Source organism: Sus scrofa, chromosome 12 (assembly GCF_000003025.6).
Source record: "Sus scrofa isolate TJ Tabasco breed Duroc chromosome 12, Sscrofa11.1, whole genome shotgun sequence".
Taxonomy (NCBI): domain Eukaryota; kingdom Metazoa; phylum Chordata; class Mammalia; order Artiodactyla; family Suidae; genus Sus; species Sus scrofa.
In genome coordinates this window covers 60,713,580-60,731,988 of record NC_010454.4, presented here as the reverse complement: position 1 = coordinate 60,731,988, position 18,409 = coordinate 60,713,580, and the positions used below count along the sequence as shown (strand labels likewise).

The following is an 18,409-nucleotide window of genomic DNA, read 5'->3' as shown; positions in this document are numbered from 1 at the left end:
GGCGTCAGCGCCCAGCTCCCGGCGGCCGGGTCACGTGCGCCACGAGACCGACCCGGCGCCCCGCCCCACCCCGCGCTCCGGCTCGGACTTCCTCCCGGGCCCCGACCGACCGCCGACCGCCGGGCCCCAAGTGCCAGCTGTGAGGCTGGGTTCGCATCTGCCCTTCCTGCCGTGGGCGTCTGAGAGGCGCAGGAGCCTCTTCTGTGGTTCAGAGGCTTTGGGGGCAGGTGTCCAGCTCCGTCAGGGCTTCTGCCAGGGCCGCTGGCCCGGCCGAGCCATGTCCTCGGTGGTCAGGCTCAGGGATGCGTGACAGGGCAGGCACTGGCATTGCCTAGCAGGCTACTGAAATCCCGCTGCACTCCTGGAGCCCCCCTGCCACCCACCTGCGCGTTTGTCCTTCATTCTGCAGTAGCTAAGCTGGCACCTGCCCAGCTTGTGGCAGTGCAGACCCAGCAGGGGGCCCTGGGTTCCCCTCACTCCTCCACCTGGATGTAATGGAACCTTGTGGCCGTTGACATGGATGATTCTGGTCCCAGATGACCCTGAATTCGCATTCCACTTGGCCCTTGCTGCGTGCTGGGCAAGTCGTTTCTAGCCCTCTCTGAACTCTCCACAGAGAGCTGCTTGAACCCCAAGGTTGGCTGTATGGTGGAGGGGTGCAGCTTAGAGACAAGAAGAGCAGCCATCATCTGACACCCTCCAGCCTGGACCAGGTGTACACAGATTCTGACTTTGAGTTCATTGTCAAATGGAGATTTCCCCCAAAGGCTGGATTCCTTGTTTTTCCTGAAAACCGGGGCAGTTGAGCAACAGCAGGCTATACAGCATGGCCAGTGAGCTACGTCCAGCCCTGGGATCCACCCAGGCAGGGCCCTGGAGGCATCGGGCTCACTACCCATGACCCTGTTTCACACCCCGGGAGTTCAGGGATCTGCAGCCCCAGGCCGGATGGGGAAGGAACAGCAGGGCCACTGACTCCCTGCAGCTGTGTGCTGTGTGCCTCCTGGGCTGCCAAGGGCCTGGAGCCCCTGTGCAGACACACCCTCTAAGGCCACCCGGCAAGAGCTGGCCGGGGCTCCTTTGCAGCAAATGGCATTTCTGGGTGAGTCATGTCTGTTCAAAGCCTCCTGCCTGCCACCCCCGGCTCCTCAGGACCCCAGAGACCCTGTCCTTGGAAAAGAAGCAGGTTGTAGAAAAACGCCACCTTGGGTGTTTTAGTGGGGGACTGGCAGGCAGGAAGTCCTGAGCCCCGAGAAGACCCACGATGTCCCACACTGCCCCCTCCCCATCTCTGGAAAGCAGCTCTCCCCAGGGCTCCAGTTCTGAAGAGGGAGTACTTACTGAAAGGATTCTAAAAGCCTGCCTCTGCGCCCCTAGGTGTGTCCTTCCTGCCTCTGGCCCGCTCCATCCACACCGCAGTGGCCAGCCATTGCTTGTACCTCCCCAGATTCCACCTTCCCTCTGTGAGCAGCCTGGTTTTTAGGGCGGGTTCTGGGACTTCTGGAACCACTGGGAATGAGGCGCCTCTTTCTGCATGTAGGATGTCAGCCTGGAGCTGCCAGCAGCCTCCAGTCAGCCAGGTGGAAGAACCAACCCAGAGAAAGCAGAGCCAGGACACGGAGAGAGGCAAATTCCTGACCAAAGCTCTAAGCACCTGGATCCAGCTGTGCCTGAAGCTGAAATACCCGAACTTGAATAAGGTCAATAAATTTCTTTTCTGATTAAATCAACCAACCAAGAAAGTTCCAAGGTGCCATCTCCAAGTGAGGAGTTTGGGCCGCCAACTATCCTTATCTTGATGCTGCCTGCCTTTACTCCACTGTTTTCCAAACTTCTTTTTCCACAGAACCTTTCCCTTCAAAGAACAGTTGGTACTGTGGTAAGGAAGTAAATGCATCGTGGCACGTGCCCACCAGAGACTCTGAGGTCTCCCTGGGGGCTGCCCAGCCCCCCCCCCGCCATCCTCCAGCTGCAAGCAGCGTGCAGCCCCAGTGCTGTGCCCCCTGGCTGCTCCCTCAGGGTCTCCCTGCCCTGCAGGCCCTGGAAGAACGACCAGGGATCAATGGGCAGGGAGGCCCACCTGAACACCTGTTCTTCTGGGAGGGTGGCGGATGGGAGGCAGGTGGGCCCATGACTAGGGGCCGTGTTGGGACCTCCCCCAGCCCAGGTGGGTGGCAGGTGGAGTGAGACAGAGGCCCCCGAAGCGTGGGGGTCCCCAGTCCTCGTGAATGGGGACCGTGGGTCCTGAGCCGCCAGCCCCGTGTCAGACACTCCAGGCCCGAAAGAGGCCTGTGCTGTGTCCCTGCCTAGGGTGGTGGGGGGCGGTGACTGTCCAGGACTCCGCTGGGCTTCAGCCCTGAGAGCCTGCAGGATGACTGGTCAGGTCGGCAAGGAGGGGCTGCTTGGGTCCTGCCCTCGGCAGAGGCTCGGGCCCCAGTATCAAGGACACTTCCCAGCCAGGGGCACCTGAGCCCTGTCCCAGGGCCTCAAGGGCGCGACGAGGTGGCTCAGGCCTGGACACTCCTGGGCACGGGAGAGACAGGAAGAACCACAGCCCCTGGTCTGAGCAATCAGGCTGGCTGTGGCGGGTTGATGGCAGCTCTGACCAGTGTCCCCAAGCAGGCTGTGCCCCAGGGTGACCAAAGGGGACAGGTGCGCATGTGGTGGGGGCCATGCTCAGAGAAAGGTGGTCCGGAAGGCAGGCCCTTTGGACAGAGATCACACAGGACGGTGTGTTTGTCTGTTTATTGGGGAGTATGTTACATGCAAGATCCCAAACTAGAGAGACGACCTCTGGAAGGGGAGCCAGTGGGTGGATGGACGCGCTGCCGCTGACCGCCCTCCAGACCCACTGCTGGCAGAGACACACGACAGTGACAGAACGCCAGGCTGGGGGATGGCCGGACACCAAACCTGAGAGCCCCTCACGCATGAAGTGCAAACTCGAGGAGATAAATATCCGCCCCTTCCTCCAGGAGCACCTGGAGTGACGCAGTGAGACTCCGGGGTTGACAGCTGCTCTGGGGGCACGAGGGGCAGGAAGGGCTGGCACTGGGCACACACCTAGCCCGCGGGGTGAAGCGGATCTGCCCCGGTGGAGGACGGGGTGGGGCCCAGGGTCCAGAGGGTGCGTGGTGCAGAGGCTGGTGCGGGCAGCGGGTGCTTCTCCCTCGCTGGCCCAGGGCCCCTGGACCGAGTTAGAAGCGTGTGGGGGCAAAGTGGAGCCGTGGCAGCAGGAAGGAATAGGAGGAGCGGGAGCGTGGGCGCGAGCAGCCGTCTGCCCCGGGATGCCCCAGGAATCCACCCACTGCTGCCCAGGGCCTCAGCCCTTGCCACCCCCACCCCGCTGGGCCCCTGGGTGCTGTGAAGGCAGTGAGCCAAGGCGAGGTCAGGACAGACAGCAGTCACGCACACCCAGGGGCTGACGGACAGACGGGACAGACAAGACGACCACCTTTCCCTCTGGCCCAGGCCAGCGACGGGCCACTGCAGCCGCTGACCCTTGTTCTGTGCGCGCAGCTAAGCCAGGCACGTGTCTGCCTGCGCGGTGCCTGGGGGTCCTGGGCGGCCACTCCGGGGCAGGTTGGCCAAAGGCCCACCAGTGCCCGAGTCAGATGGCACTTATTCCCATTTGCTGCTGTCCGCTGGCCCAAAGGCAGGCAGGATATGGTTAGTTTTCACAGCTCAGCACACAAAGAACACAGAAAAGGTTAAACACATCCCCAAGAAAATATTTTGACAAAATAAATATTTTAACCTATAATCAGGTATAATTAGTGCTTATAGGGAATCCCAGCAATAATTTAGTGTAATTAAGTACACACTGTATCTCTGATCTCTAACACTGGTGGAAGGTTAGTGGCTTGGAGGGTCCCGGTGTCCTGGGCAGAGGGCTCTGGCCACCTTCCCCCGCTAGGAGGGCTGCCCGAGGGCCGTGCTGCCCAGACAGAAGGGAGCCAGCGAGAGGGGCCCAGGTAGGCCAGGCCGTAGCTCCAGACGGGCGGCCAGCGGCTCCACCACCACCTGCTGCCCCGGCAGCCAGGCCTCTCCAAGCCGGGTCTGGCTGACCAGCTGGCGCTGGGGGGCGGCTCTGCTGGGGCCTCCCCAGGGAGATGCTCTCCCCCGGCCCCTCCGGCCGTGGGGTCTTGCCCTTTGCAGGGTGGGAGGCCGGCTCCTCCCTCAGTGGACTCTGGGCCTGGCTGCTGTGGCACTGCAGCTCTCTCAGGACTGACCCCGAGGCCCAGCTGCCTGCCCGTGGGCTGGCAAGGCGGGTGTCCCCAGCCCCCCCCACCAGACTGCATCGGAGGGCGGGGGATTCCGGATGCGGGCTGGGGTCGCCGGCACCATAGCCCCATCTCTGCAGCTCACGTCAAGTCAGCTGACTTTAGACATCTCAGCATCAAACAAGCTGTCCTTGGGGCCCCGGCCCTGGAAACGCTGAGGAGGGAGGCGCTGCTGCCCAAGGGTGGGGTGGGAGGGGGCAGGACTGGAGGCTGGCTGGCTGAGCTCCGCGCAGGGCATCCTGGGCGCCCTCCAAGGAACCGGGAGGTGCCAGGCTGCATGCCGGTCCTGGGGTGGGCAGTGTTTCTGCACAACCTTCTGGCGCCCACACAGCCCCCCCGCCCCATCCTAGATGCTCCCCCCTGAGCTGGAGTCAGGCCCAGCCTCTGCTCCCTGCACGGGCTGCCAGGCGGGAAGGGCTGACCACCTGAGGAACATGAGGTGGCCCGGCCAAGCTTTACCCCTAGGCCTGGGCAGCATGGTTGGCGCGGTGCTCTCAGGCTGCTGTGGAGCAGCTGCAGCGTTTCTGCTCTTCTGGGGCCACAGGACCGGGTGGAGCGGGCTGGACTGGGCTTGAGCGAGCTGCAAGTGCCCTGCCCAGGCCGGGGACCCCAGTGAGGACCCAGGGTGGGAGCAGGTGGCACTAGCCCCTCCTAGGTTGGCTTGGAGGGTGTGGGGGTGGGAGGAGGTCAGGCTGTCAGGACAGTCTGTGGGGGAGGCTGAGGCGCTGAGGCCCAGGCCCAGGAGCCTGCGGGGGCCTCTGCTCCGCGCTGACTGCTTAGTCACTGCGATCTCGGCCGAGGTGCCAAACCGCCTGTGGCTGGGCCCTGGATGTGGAAGCGCGGAGGCTGCCCTGGGCCAGGCCGAAGCACGTTCGGGACTGCACAGAGCTCTCCCCGGCGGCCAGAGCCAGCCCTCCCTGTGCTTGGCCTGTGTGTGCGCGGGGTGGCCTGGTTCCAGGAGTGTTATCCCTGCAGGAGCCCGCCAGCCAGGGGCCACCAGCAGGGCCGTGTGGCGCCCCCCACACCAAGAGCAGGCAGGCCCGGCCATGGGCCTGGGCTTGCAGCTGAGTATGAGGAGAGGGGTCCGGCACGAGACACCCACCCAGGGCACCACAGAGCCTTCTAAAGTGCGGACGCGCGTCAGGGAGCAGCGGTCCAGGGAGGGGTGGAGCTCGAGGGTGTAAGCCTGCTCTTCGGCGGGGGATGCAGTGGGACGGGGCACCGAGGGGAGAAGACGGGCTGGGCACGGGCCGAGCTCGGGATGTGCGTGCGGGAGAGGGGCCGTCTGTGTGGGCAGGTGACCAGGGGAACAGCTCAGGATCAGCCCCAGGGAGGCTCTTCTAGGGCAGGGGATGCGGGGCTGTCCCACCGCCCACGGAGGAGGTGGCTACAGCTGGTCGGGACTAGTGGGAGGCCTGGGAGCAAATGCAGTGGTGTTTCCATGGAGACAGAGCAGCACAGGACCAAGCAGGGGCTGGGGATGGCAGGAGTGGCCAGTGCCTGGTGTGGACGGGGAGCGAGCAGTGACCTGCCACCTGGCAGCCCAACCACAGGGCAGCTCACAGGGCGAAGAGCGCATCCTCTGACCGCTCTGGCTTCTTCCGGCCCGAAGGGTTGGAGGCCGGGGCCTCCGCTGGGGGAGAGGGGAGGCTGGGAACCATTTCTGCGGCTTTGGCCCTTTCTTCCAGGAATTTGTCGAACTCTGCAACACAACACAAGGCCAGGCCGGGATTGGTGGGGGGCTCAGTGGCACAGAGGCTCCGACCACCTTGCCCCCTGCTCCCCACGGTGGAGTCAGCCGCTTCCTCGGCTTCCTCCTCCTCCACCACCACCAGGGCAGGTGGGAAGCCAGCTGCTACCCTGGGGCGGGGGCGGGGCTGTTGTGATCCCCCCCCACCCCCCGGTTTTCCATTGTCTGGATTGGCACTGCAGGCAGGGCAGCGGGGCTGGAGGGGGGAGTTGCTCCTTAACCTTGGCAGCCTCCCCCCTCCCCCACCAGGCTGGGATCTGTGCCTGCGGAGGGAGGGGCAGGGGAGATGGGGGGAGAGGGGGGAGAGGTGAGTTGGGGGGCAGGACAGGAACTTCCCACCTGACCCAGCTGGCCCCCAGAGGTGGAGCCGCAGGATGTCAAGGCCCCAGAGGCTCTGACTGGTGGCGGGCGTTTTGCCCGGCTGCCCTGGGCCTTCGGGGCGGGCACAAAGTGCAGGTGTGGGCATGTGGACCAGGGACAGCGGCTGCAGCCTGCACTACTGTTCACCAGCCCTGTGCCGCCGTGACACACTGAGGGAGGCGGGGGTGGGGGCGTGGAGGTCAGACCCCAGGGAAAGGGGGTGTGACCCCAGAGCCTGGGGGGAGGAGCCAGGCCTACCTTCGCTGGTGACGCCCTCCTCCAGGTCGTCACCCTTCTGCGGGAGAGCAGAGACGCGTTAGGACCGCCGCCGGGCCCCTCCCCGCCAGCAGCCCCCCAGGGCGGCCTGTCCCCCAGGGCTCTGAGGGCACTTGTTCTTAAAAAGTCAAAAACAAAACGCTAAGCAGATTCTAGCCCGGGCCCCCAGGCGCTCTTCCACTCGGCGTCCTTGTCCCAGCCCCAGGCGGCCACAGGGGGCTGGGAGGTCAGGTCCACACAGGCAGCCGGGAGCCACGTGAGGCCTGGAAGCGCCAGAGCCGTGGAGCTCGAGGCGCTCTGGCAGGGGAGGGGAGGCCTCCCGGAAGCCGTGCCAGCCTCGTCCTGTGGCCCCAATCCCGTCCCCAAGGAGGCTCTGGGAGCGCTGAACCATGGGAGAGGATCAGACCGGCTTCTGTTTGGGGACCGCGAGGGTCGCTGAGAAGCCGGCAGGGACACGGGTGGGGAAGGGAGCCGAGGGGGTGGACACGGCCCTGCTCAGGGCTGGGAGGCCAGGCTTCCTTCGCAGCTCTGCCACCGACCCCCTGTGCGGCCAGCTGGGGGTCCCTGCCCCTTGACCGTGGGGCCCCTGGCCTCCTCCCAGGCACGGCACGGGCACTGCTCGCAAGCAGGGCAGTGTCTTCAGAAAGGCCCCCGGAGGTCTGCCCTCCGGGTCCTGGTGCGGGGAGGGGCGGTCAGCAGCCAGGGCCAGCCCGGCCAGCGCCCCTGGGGTTACAGAGCTGCTCTGCTCCCGGGAAGGGGCCCTGGGAGGAGGCCGCTGCCCCCAGGTCTGGGGGAAAGTCCAACCAGCAGGCCGTGACTCTGGATGAGCACATTCCTCCCCAAGTGCATTTCTTCAGCAGCCCGGCCTCCTGCACAGGGCGCTGGGAGGGAGTGGGCTGCAGGGGCCAGCGGGGGACCGGCCCGCAGCGGGGGGGACCGGCCACTGGCAGACGTGCGACATCCTAGCCTTCCTGCCCATCCCCGGGGATAAACCCGATGGGCTCGGGGGCGACTAAATCCAAGACACCAGGAGATTCCGGGGAAGTGGGGGGGCAGTGAGTTGAAAAACAAACACCCACTCCTCTCTGTGTATATTGCACAATTAAAAGAAAAAAAAAAAGAAAAACGAAAAATATACATAAATTAAAAAAATCAAAAAAGCCCAAACTCAAACCCCGAAAGAGCCCAAGCACACACACGCAGCTGCACCTGAAGAGGAAGCGGGACTCGTGGGTGTGCCTTTCGGAGGCGGGGGGTGAGGCTGGAAGCCCGGCTCTGCGCCCCGAGCAGGTGCGGACGTGGGGGGGGCGCCTGCCCGGCCTCCCTCCGCCTGCCTCCCGGGGAGAGTGGCCCCCGCGGCGGCCCCCCAGGCCCTTCCTCGGAGGGCCTCTGCCTCGCCACTCCCCACACGAGAAAGAAAAGTCGAGTCTCACCAGGTCGGTCCTGAGCCACACCTCAATGTCGTCCATGACAGAGGGCTGCGCCACCGGGATCTATGGAGGCGGCAAGCGGGGGGCGGTCGCCCGGCAGCCAGGCGGGGGAGACAGAACACCGGACACGTCAATGGTCAAAGCAACCCCAACGCAACCAAAACCAAAACAGACACGGAGCAGAACACGCTGGCACAGCAGGCGGGGCGCGCAGCAGCCCGTGCGAAAGGGGAGGGCGGAAGCGGCGGCTCTAAGCAGCAGGGCAGCGGGTGGCAGGGCGGGGGCACAGTACGTGTTCTTAACTGGGTAACTTTTTGTGCCCGTCCCGGTCGGACAGGGCGGGGAGGCCGTGTGGCCGCAGGCCCGGGCGGGGTGCGGTGGTCAGGGCGCTGCTGGGTGGAATGTTGCGCAAGGCGTCGGGCATTTCTGGGAGGCCGGCCGACGGAAGGCCAGAGCTTTCCTGCCACAAACAGGCCCAAAGCAAGGGCTCTGACGGCCAAGCGGACCAAGGGACTTTGGCTGTCTTTTTGTCGGGTTAGGGGAAAAATCCCAAAGCAGCCAGAGTGCAGCGGCCTCCTCTCAGGCCGCCCTTTCCTCCCACCTTCAGAGCTGTCGGAGCCCCAGCATCGGAGAAAAGCTCCACGGAGAGCCGGGCAGAGGTGGCGGGGGAGCGGGGGGCAGGGGGACCGGGCTCCCGAGCCAAGGAGGGACCCTCGCAGTGCCTGGGCCACCAGTGCCAAGGGCCTGAAACTGTCTCTGGCCAGAAAGAGTTAAGCTGCTGTCAGATGAGGTCAGATAATACTGCGATAAGTGAGAAGTAACCTTTCACCCCCTGGAGCCCCATTAAGGAAATGTCAGCTCCCCCCCAGAGAAGGAGCCGATGGCCCTTAATTGAGGTGTGGGGTCTGGGAAGTCCCTGGGGACTCGGACTCACTTCCAAGCTCACTTGTCAAAACACTGCCAGCCCCGGGTCACAATCTAGGGAGGAATCAAGGTAAAACAGGCAGTGAGGGGCTGGCCTCAGTGTCTGCAACGGGACCTGAGCGCGGAGAGCAGCGGGGCCCTGCGGTCACAGCCCTGCCCGACACAGGGCCACCCTGGGGGGTAAACCTGCCCAGAAGACCCCCATGTGGGTGGGCGAGGGCCTGGGCCCACTGGGGAGCGTGTCCAGCAGCCAGGCCGGCAGACCCCTCCTCTGGCTTCCACGCTCGCGTCCACCCCACCCAGGGGTGGGTGTCCACACACGTTTCAGAGGCTCAAGCCAGCCTCCGTCAGGTTAGGGAGGTTCTGTCTATGTTTTTGTTTTTTCTTTGCCTACTGGGGACCTAAGGACGTTTAAATGCTTAAAGAGAGCAGATTCACGTGGTTCCCGCCGTGGTGCCGTGGGTTAATGCTGATAAGCAGGGCCAGCGGGCGGCAGCCAACTGCAGCGGCTTGGGTCACTGTGGAGGTGCGGGTTCAATCCCCAGCCTGGCGCAGTGGGTTGAAGGATCTGGTGTTGCCACAGCTGTGGTGTAGGTTGCAGATGTGGCCTGGATTCAACCCCTGGCCCAGGAACTTCCGTGTGCTGCAGGTGTGGTCATAAACATATACGTATCAAGGCTTCAAAGCACCTGAAAGGACTCCTGGGGACAAGGACACCTGGTGCCCTGGGGGGAGACACCGACTGGCAAGCTGGCGGCTCCTGAGCGGAAGGTGGCAGGCACGCAGGGCTACGCGGGCTGGCAGGGCTTCTGCCCGACACACTCTCCTACGGAGAGGGCAGCTTTCCCTATCCTGATGCTTCCACACAGAACTCTTGCCCTCTGGGAGGACGTGGGTTGCGCCGCCAGGTTCCCAGAACCAAGCGTGCCACGTCCGAGCATCTCGGGGGAAACCGGCCAACAGCAGCTGCTGGGGCAATCTCGCGCCCCGGAGGACCAGAGGCCCTGCGCTTGCAAAGCTTGAAAAAAGACGCTAAGAGCCTTAGCTCCGGCTTCTGCTCACAGCTTTTTGTTACTGCTTGGAACCGGCCCCCAGGGACCGAGCCCGTGCTGAACTCTGCAAGAATCCCGAGAGCCAGCACGCTCCGAAGACAAACGCTGGCGTCTGAGAAGCCCCTCGCCTTCCAAACAACGTCCCAGTGAGTGTGGTGGGAGCCGGGGCCACTCCGGGGAGCAGGTGCTTGCGGCCAGAAGGGCGGGCCTCGGTGTCCCCATCTGCGACAGAGGCCAGCGGCTTCCCCCACTCACGACTCCAAATCCCTTCAGGACCAGGCTGGCGCTCCCGTTTTCTAGCGCAGAAACCCAGGGCTCCGGGGCTGATCCCTGGCCGAGAGGCCCTGGCCTCAGACGTGGGTCACAGGAACGCTCACATTGCGCCTGCATGGGGCTGCCTGGCTGCCCCAGCGCCTGGCTTCACAGGCTGCCTGCCTGGGAACTGGTGTGTGAGGAGCACAGCAGGACAAAATTCCCGGGGCAGCCGGGGCATCGCACACAGACCCGAGACCCTGCCCGCCGACAGGAGCCACGGGAAGCGTGCGGGGAGAGGCTGGACTAGACGGGAGGGCGCCGGGCTCTGTGCGAGCCCAAAGGGAAGTGGGCCATGCACGTCGGAGGACAGCGGGGGACCTGCTCAGGGGGCGGGGGGCTTTGGGCCCAAAGGGGACAGGTGCTGCGCTGGGCTCAGCCGCAGCCAGAGCCCTCGGTAGCCCGAGTCTTGCTGTGCTGGGGCTGCTCCGGGTCTGAGCAGGGACGCCCCCACCTCCACTGCGGGCCCTGACTGACCACGTCTGTGGCTGCTGTGACCGATGCTCGTTCACATCGGGGTGTCTTCCTGGCTGCACTGCGTGTGGGAGAGAGCCCCGACCCCTGGCCACCAGCCGGCAGACCAGGCACCCAGGAGCAGGAGCAGGAGCGGGTCTGCACACCGGGCGGCGGGCCTGGTGCTGGATCTGCGCGCCCAGCGCCCCTCCTTCCACGGGAGACCCAGCTGCCCATCTCCAGCTCAGCGGGAGCAGGTGCTGAGCTCCGGGCTACTTCCAGGGTGGGGGGAGCTCCCCACAGCCCCCCACCTTGCCTCCCCAGGTGAGCCGTAGTCTCCGTAGTACAAAAAGTTTCCAAGTGAAGAATTTGTACTGGGGAGGTTTGGAAAGACTCAGGGTTTCTAGACTACGGGCAATAAGGCAAAGCAATTAATACACATTGTTTAGAAGAAGAAACACCACAGTCAGGTGAGACGCTGGGTTAGCTGTTAGTGGGACCGGAGCTCCAGGTGGGGCAGGGCCAGGTGGCCATGTGGGCAGTATCCTCTTTTGCAGGATCGACAGGCACAAGGACACACAGCTGGATTCCCCAATTCGACGGGGAGCAGTCGTGGTCTTCAGGGGACCTGCTCTAGGGCCACCCACACGTGTGGGCCAGAGCCCCCGCCCGTCCCCCAAAGTAGCACTGGAGGGGCCGGGCCAGCCTTTGCCCCTGAGAACAGCCTTGGGGTCGGGAACAGCCAGAGCAGGACGGGCTGCCTGCTGCTGGCCCCTGGAGGGACACAGCATGGCTGTGCAAAGCCGCCAGCTCCGGGCTGGGTGGGCAGAGCCCCTGGCCTCCTGGTTCTGATGGCCGTGTGGCCGTGTGCGCCGGTGCTGCTCACAGCCTGCTTTCTAGGTGACCCTGCGCTGCCTGCAGTCCCTGACATGCTGGCCCAACGTCTTTCCTTCCTGAGCCCTCTCCCGCCCTGGCCGCGCCACGCTTGCCCCTCTGGTGCCTACTCAGAGGCACGCAGCGAGGCTGTGGCTTCCTCTGAGGTAACCTCTGCATGGCCGGCAGGGAGGATGACTCGCACTCAGAGCCACTGCCCTGGAGGCGGGAGAGGCCCTCCCGGGCTCTTCTGATGCCCGGCTCCCCGCGTGGTCGCCGCCTACACTTCCTACATGTTCGGGGGTTTCTTGGAGAATTCGCGAATCCTTCCGGGGACGTAGCAGGCACAGATAATCACGCTACCTGACCCCACGGCCTAGGACAGCCAAGTTCGCAGGCTGGCGGGGACCTTCCCGACCGCTCAGAGGCTGAGTCTGTCCCCTTAGAAACACGCCCTCCCCAACGAAGGCCACGGTAGCTTGTGCTCATCCTGGAAAAGGGAATACTGCCCAGAGCTCCAGAGACAGTAAAAGGGCTGAGAGGCCCTCCGCTCACTCCCGCCAGCCCCCCAGAACTCAGCAGAAAACCCCAGAAGGTGTTTCTGGGGCTAGAAGTCTGTGGCTTAAGGGGACAGAAAGGGGAAGGCTGGACCCTGGGCGGGAGGGCGTGGCCTTGTACTGTCTGGCTCACTGGGCTCAAGAGGCGACAGAGGGGAGCGCCGGGGGTGGACAAGGGGCTCAGCGCAGCTGGTGGCCTCACCATTCCTTGGGCTATGAGCCAGCTGTCTATGGGCTCCAGGTCAGAGGGCCCAGCTTTACCTCTCTTCGGGGCCGAGGACAGAGGAGTCCCAGAAAGAAAAGTCCCAGCCAGACCCACGGTACAGAAGGTGCGGAGACGCGACACGTGTGGCGGAGACAGAAAAGCTACCGTCAGAGCTGGTCCCTTGCGGGCGGGAGGAGAGGCGACCCAGTGCCCGCCCCCAGCATGCCCCTTACCTCCTGGATAAAAGAAAGGGTTTAGGAAAAGGAATCCCACCGGGAACGCACTCCCAAGCCAAGGTCCCCCCCGCTCCTGGAAAATCGCGGTGAGGTCCCAGGAAGCTGAGCAGGTCTGCTGCTCCGACCGGGGCTCCAAAGAACTAGCTTTTACAAAACCCAGTTCTACTTTCTGCTGCTCCTCCTCCTCCTCAGTTACCTGCCTGTTCTTTCTTGCCCCAAACTCTTAATGTGAATGCTGACTTTGGGGATATTGTCTTTTTTTCTTTTGTCTTTTTTAGGGCCACACCCGTGGCATATGGAGGTTCCCAGCCTAGGGGTCGAATCGGAGCTGTAGCCGCTGGCCCACACCACAGCCACAGCAATGCCAGATCCAAGCTGCGTCTGCGACCTACACCACAGCCCGTGGCAACACCAGATCCTTAACCCACTGAGCAAGGCCAGGGACCAAACCCGAGTCCTCATGGACGCTAGTCGGGTTCGCTAACCGCTGAGCCACGACGGCAGCTCTGAGATATTGTCTTTTTAAGAGGTGGATGCATGTGAGGCTAAGACGGCCTACGTGGTTGCACTGGGGAGCTGTGGCTACAGGACGTCCCTCCTTCACTGTGTCCTTAGCTTCTCTCTTGGCCGTTTTCGTTTCTAGGTCAGCACCGTTTAGGTCACGGAACCACCACCTGAAGTACAGGCCCGAGAATGCACGTGAGTGTGTGCACACAGGCACAAACACACACCCCTCGTAGACCAGACACACCGCGCGCACACACACACACACACACACAGGCCCCACACAGATAAACACGCACCCCTCAGACAGACAGACAGACTCACGACCCGCAGAAACCCTGCCCCTCGCACAGCCCCAGGGACCAGCAGGACACATGAGGAGCAGCCCGCCTCCCGGCAGGTGGAAAGGTCAGGGAGGCAGGTCAGTCCAGGCACCCACGGTGAAGGGTGGGAAGCTGGCCCCATTCCTGCACTTGGCCCTGGCCGGCCCTGCCTGGCGGCCACAAAGGCAGCAGAACACACCTGGCCTGGGCGGGGCCGGCCCTGCAGGCAAAGTGGGAAGCAGACCAGGTCAGCCAGGAGGAGGGGCGGGCCTCCCCCGGCTCCCTGGGGCCCTGAGTTGGGCAGAGGGCGTCCTCACTCGCGGGAGATGCAGCACCGTGGGCGGTCCCGGCCTCGGGGGCGGGGCTCGGGGCGGGGCGCCGCCGCCAGGCTGGCTCTTCGACGCCCCCTGGTGGCCAGTGCAGAGGGGCGCGTGGCCCTCACCAAACTGGCCGCAAAAGGGGGGCGAAGACACCCTCCCCAGGGCAAGCTTTCTGGCAGATACCAGGCCACGGGACTGCCGCGCGTCCCGGCCATGTGGACAGGGCCTGCAGGAGGCCGAGAACCTGCATCTGGGAAGCCGACCTCACCCAGTGGACAGATAGGCGCTGCCCCTTTCTAGGGGGCGGGGGCAGTTGTTCTGGGGCCACTACGTGTGTCCCCCCCATACATTCATTCACTTGCAGACACACACGTTTCTCAGTTGCGCAAAAAGAGAGCTGTCTCGGGAGCAGCATCAGGGCACAAACCTTTGCCTAAGACCCGTGGTCTTACAGATCGTGGCTGCCCGTGGGGACCCAGTCAGCAACACCCTCCACCTCTGATGGCGCCGCGGCAGCACTGCTCTCCCGACGCCTCCAGCTCCCCAAACCACCCGGCCACCAGCTGCCTTCCCCTGGGCTGGCCGCTCCTGAGCCTGGCGACCGGCGGGCACAGGCTGGGGCCCCCGCTGGCCTTGTGTGTAAGGGTCCTCGCCTGTCAGGGCGCTGCCCGCCTTTGGGGACAGACCCTCTCTGGCCACAGGGGCCCTGACAGCCCAGGGCCCCTGTGGGGGGATGGGCGGGGCGCCCAGTCAGACCTCCCGGGTGCAGCCCTGCCAGCCGCCTGCTCACGGGGTGCCCCCGGCGCGTGTCCTGGCTGCCGTGGGAAAGCTGACGGGCGGCCCCACGCAGTGGGGCGGGGACTCTGAGCTCTCCTCCTGGTCGGCCCTCGAGCCGCTAGCTTCTGCCTAACTATCCTGCCAGCTTCACCCAACAGCCCCCTTTCCCTCCAGGCAGAAAGACAGAGTTAAAAACCTACCACTTCGGAGCCGGGCTTCTGACCGTCCAGGGCAGACGAAAGTACTCCCGTGGCCGGGGGGTCCTCCAAGGTGGCCCTGGGGAGGAAGCAGCGCCAGCAGGGTGTCAGGGGGTGCCAGGGCGCTGGCCTGTCATCACTTTCTGTCTATGGCACCTTCCTCAAAAGACTCAGTGGCCTCGGCATTTAGACACCCTGCAACTCAACAGCCCTCTTTTAGGTAAGAATACGGGGTGTCCCCAAAGGTCAATGACAGGATGTCAAAAGTACCCTGGAACTGGGAGTTCCCGTCACGGCTCAGTGGTTAAGGACCCTGACCAGCATCCACGAGGACACAGGTTCGATCCGTGGCCTTGCTCAGTGGGTTAAGGATCCGCATTGCCTGAGCTGGGGGGTAGGTCGCAGAGGCAGCTCGGATCCTGCGTGGCTGGGGCTGTGGGGGAGGCCGGCAGCCACAGCTCTGATTAGACCCCCGGCCTGGGACCCTCCATATGCCACGGGTGCAGCCTTAAAAACGGCTCAGATAGAGGCAAAGTGACGTAATTATCATCTTAAAAGCAGCAGCCTCAGTGGCATCTGACAAGGACGGTGGCCTCCCTGGCAGGGGTCAGCGTCTGTTGTCCGCTGGGGGCTGTCGCCTTCTGCTGTGTCCATTTTGTCTTTTTTTTTTTTTTTTTTTTTTTTTTTTGCTATTTCTTGGGCCGCTCCCACGGCATATGGAGGTTCCCAGGCTAGGGGTCTAATCGGAGCTGTAGCCACCGGCCTACGCCAGAGCCACAGCAACGCAGGATCCGAGCCGTGTCTGTGACCTACACCACAGCTCACAGCAACGCCGGATCGTTAACCCACTGAGCAAGGGCAGGGATCGAACCCGCAACCTCATGGTTCCTAGTCGGATTCATTAACCACTGCGCCACAACGGGAACTCCAATGCTGTGTCCATTTTGAAAGTGGCTCTTGCTGAAGGGCTTCTGGTCAACCTGCTGAGTCCTGAGCATGGGACTCAAGGTGTGGGGGTCCCCCAGGGGTGGGTCAGCAGCTGAACAGGAAGCTCAAAGCAGCTATAGGGAGATGTGGGGGGCCGTGCAGTTTGGAATCCACAGGGCTCGTCGTGGCCAGAGCCGCTGCTGGGGTCGGTCGCTGCCCGCCACACCCCCTGCCAGCCAGCTCTGCTGAGGAGGACGGCAGGGCGCGCCCTCGGGCCAACGGCTGCGACCCCACCCCACTGCCCCAAGGTCTTCACCCCGGATCCGTGCCCACTGCCAAGCCCCGGCAGCCAGAGGCGTGGAACAGGTCTGGGTCAGTCCTCCCCCGCCCTCGTCCCAGCGCCACCCGAGGGTCCCCGCGTACGTCTTGCGTGGCTCGGAGTTGCTCCCCCTGGTCTGGGCAAACATGTCGAAGCTGTCCCGGGGGTCGCACTGCTGGAGTGAACTCAGGGCTCCACTGACGCTCTCTGTCCCCAGGTCTGTGCGACAGGACACGGGGGAGGAGCGACACGTGTGGATCTGACCTCAGCCCCTGAAACGGGCTACACACAGGAGACCTGCTCTGGCCTGGCGGGGCCATCTGGCGTGCGAGTGGCATCTGGGGTCACGGACCCACTTCAGACTAAAGGAACTGCGGGAAGGTGGCGCTTTGGTCTGCGCTCTCAGAGGGCAGGGCGGTTCGCGGACCTTGTTCGCAGGAGCCCGGGCAGGTCGCCCGTCCTCCAAGCCCCTCGCGGCCTTGGCGGCCGAGGCCGCATCTCAGGCACCCAAGGCGCTGACACCCATCTGCCACCTTGGCCCGGCTGGGGTGGAGGACGTCCCATACCCAGCACAGCAGCCACCCCGCTGCCCAGCACAGGTCCAGACTCCAAGGTCAGGGGGCGCTCTGAGCTGAGGGAGGGACCAGGGGACGTGGGGGCCGGGGGGGAAGGCCGGGGACACTCACCCAAGCCGGCCAGCTGGGAGGAGAGAGAGGAGGGGGGCGCCACGCCGCCCACGGTCGGGCTCACCACGGCGGGCGAGCCGGGCCCCAGGTCTATGAGGTTGTCTTCCGTCACGTCGCTCAGCACCTGCCGGCAGAAGGTGGGCTGAGCCCCGGGCCGAGGGCTGCCTCGGCCCCGTATCAGTCACGCACGGGACAGTGGGGTCCCGGGAGCTGGCACTCGGGCCTTCCTCGCACACCCTCCTGCCAGCACCTCCTCAGACCCACCCAGCAGGGCCGCCCTCCTGCCCCAGTGAGAAAAACCGTGGCGTCGTGGCGCAGCAGAAACGAATCCGACTAGGATCCTTGAGGATGCGGGCTCAATCCCTGGCCTCGCTCAGTGGGCTAAGGATCCCGCATTGCGGTGAGCTGTGGTGTAGGTCGCAGACACAGATCCGATTGGACCCCTAGCCTGGGAAACTACATATGCCACAGGTGCGGCCCTAAAAAGCAAAAAAAGAAAAGAAAAACCAGAGGGGAGGCCCCGACGGGCAGGCCCGTGGCCTCCAGAGATGCGCAGTTTTCCAAGGGACACTCACCCCGTTACTGGCGTTTTGAACGGAGCGGCCCGACCTGTATCGTTCGAACCTAACAAGGAAGAGAAAGCAGAGTGAGGGGTGGCCCGGGTGGCGACACCGACACTGGCCTGGGAAGCTCCCGGGGACCGAGGGCCGGGAGGCCAGCAGAGACCCACCATCTGGGGAGGGGACAGCCGCCACGCAACTTCGCCACGCCTTGCTCTGCACAGAGCGCCCAGCCTCCCCGCGGGCACCGGCAGGTGAGGAGGGCCTTGGCTGGCATGTCCAAGAGGCCATTACCAACTCCTCCGGCCCCTGGAGGGGAGGCGGGGTGGCCCACGTTCCCTGGGGACACCTTGGGTGCCCTTCTGCAGAGCCAGGCAGGAACTGCCACCCTTCCCTGGTTCACGACTCAGCTGGGGAGTCAGGTGCCCACTCGCTGGGGGAAAGGGTGGGGTGCCTGGGGGCTGGAAGGTGGGCACAGGCCCCAGGGGCTGTTGAGGGTCAGGCCACCAGCCAGTGCCCCCGCCCAGCCCAGGCCATTCTCCCGGAGTGGGGAGCGGGATTCGCCCCTGCGTTAAGGGCAGAGGCAGCTAAGGGAGCATGCAGCCTGGGCTTTGCTGGGATTCCTGCTGCACCCTGGCCTCCTGGCTTGCTGGGGTCAGGGCCCGGTGAGCAGTGTCCCCAGGAGGGACAGCCTGGTCAGGCCATGTGGGCCTGCGGTCACTGCTCAGTGGCCTGTGGGGGAAAGAGGAGTTTCTCTTGCTGGAGCACAGCGCCCACGCCCTCTGACAACGAGGCTTATGAAAGGCTCTCTGGCCGGAAGGCACCTCAGGGCTGCTGGCCCCGGGCCTGGCCTCTGAATGGCTGTCATTGGCACGAAAATGCCCGCAGCAGCTCCTGGCATCCTGAAATGGGTGGGACCGACGAAAAGCTAAGCGCATTTCAGGTGGAGACACTGGGCACACGGCAAGCCCAGGGGCTCCGGGCCAGGCGCTGAGGGACCTGCCCCGCTCCTGCTCTCCCAGGGCACGGGGGGGGTGGGGGGGGCGGAGGACCTGCGTTCCTGTGGCGGAGGAGGGACACGGCGG

The 18,409-nt window shown here is 64.4% G+C and overlaps 1 protein-coding gene and 1 long non-coding RNA gene across 17 annotated transcripts in view; one reads left to right on the top strand and one right to left on the bottom strand.

The window, feature by feature from the left end:
- Nucleotides 102–3,696, top strand: LOC110256136. Its single transcript, XR_002337414.1, has 2 exons — nt 102–1,102; nt 1,541–3,696. It is a non-coding gene; the product is annotated as an uncharacterized LOC110256136 (long non-coding RNA).
- The window catches only part of TOM1L2 (target of myb1 like 2 membrane trafficking protein), a 77,105-nt gene continuing 61,427 nt past the window's right edge, over nt 2,732–18,409 (bottom strand). For 5 of the 16 annotated variants that reach the window (XM_021068006.1, XM_021068015.1, XM_021068012.1 and 2 more), the window contains 8 exons: nt 17,340–17,388; nt 16,765–16,888; nt 16,183–16,297; nt 14,836–14,911; nt 12,473–12,535; nt 8,103–8,162; nt 6,652–6,688; nt 2,732–5,985 (listed from right to left, as the gene is read on the bottom strand). In XM_021068006.1, coding sequence (XP_020923665.1) covers nt 5,843–5,985; nt 6,652–6,688; nt 8,103–8,162; nt 12,473–12,535; nt 14,836–14,911; nt 16,183–16,297; nt 16,765–16,888; nt 17,340–17,388 — 667 coding nt within the window. In that variant the 3' untranslated portion in view covers nt 2,732–5,842. Of the gene's footprint in view, nt 5,986–6,651; nt 6,689–8,102; nt 9,078–12,472; nt 13,386–14,835; nt 14,912–16,182; nt 16,298–16,764; nt 16,889–17,339; nt 17,389–18,409 lie in introns of those variants that run through there. The other 11 variants (XM_021068009.1, XM_021068014.1, XM_021068008.1 and 8 more) reach the window with 7 other exon arrangements.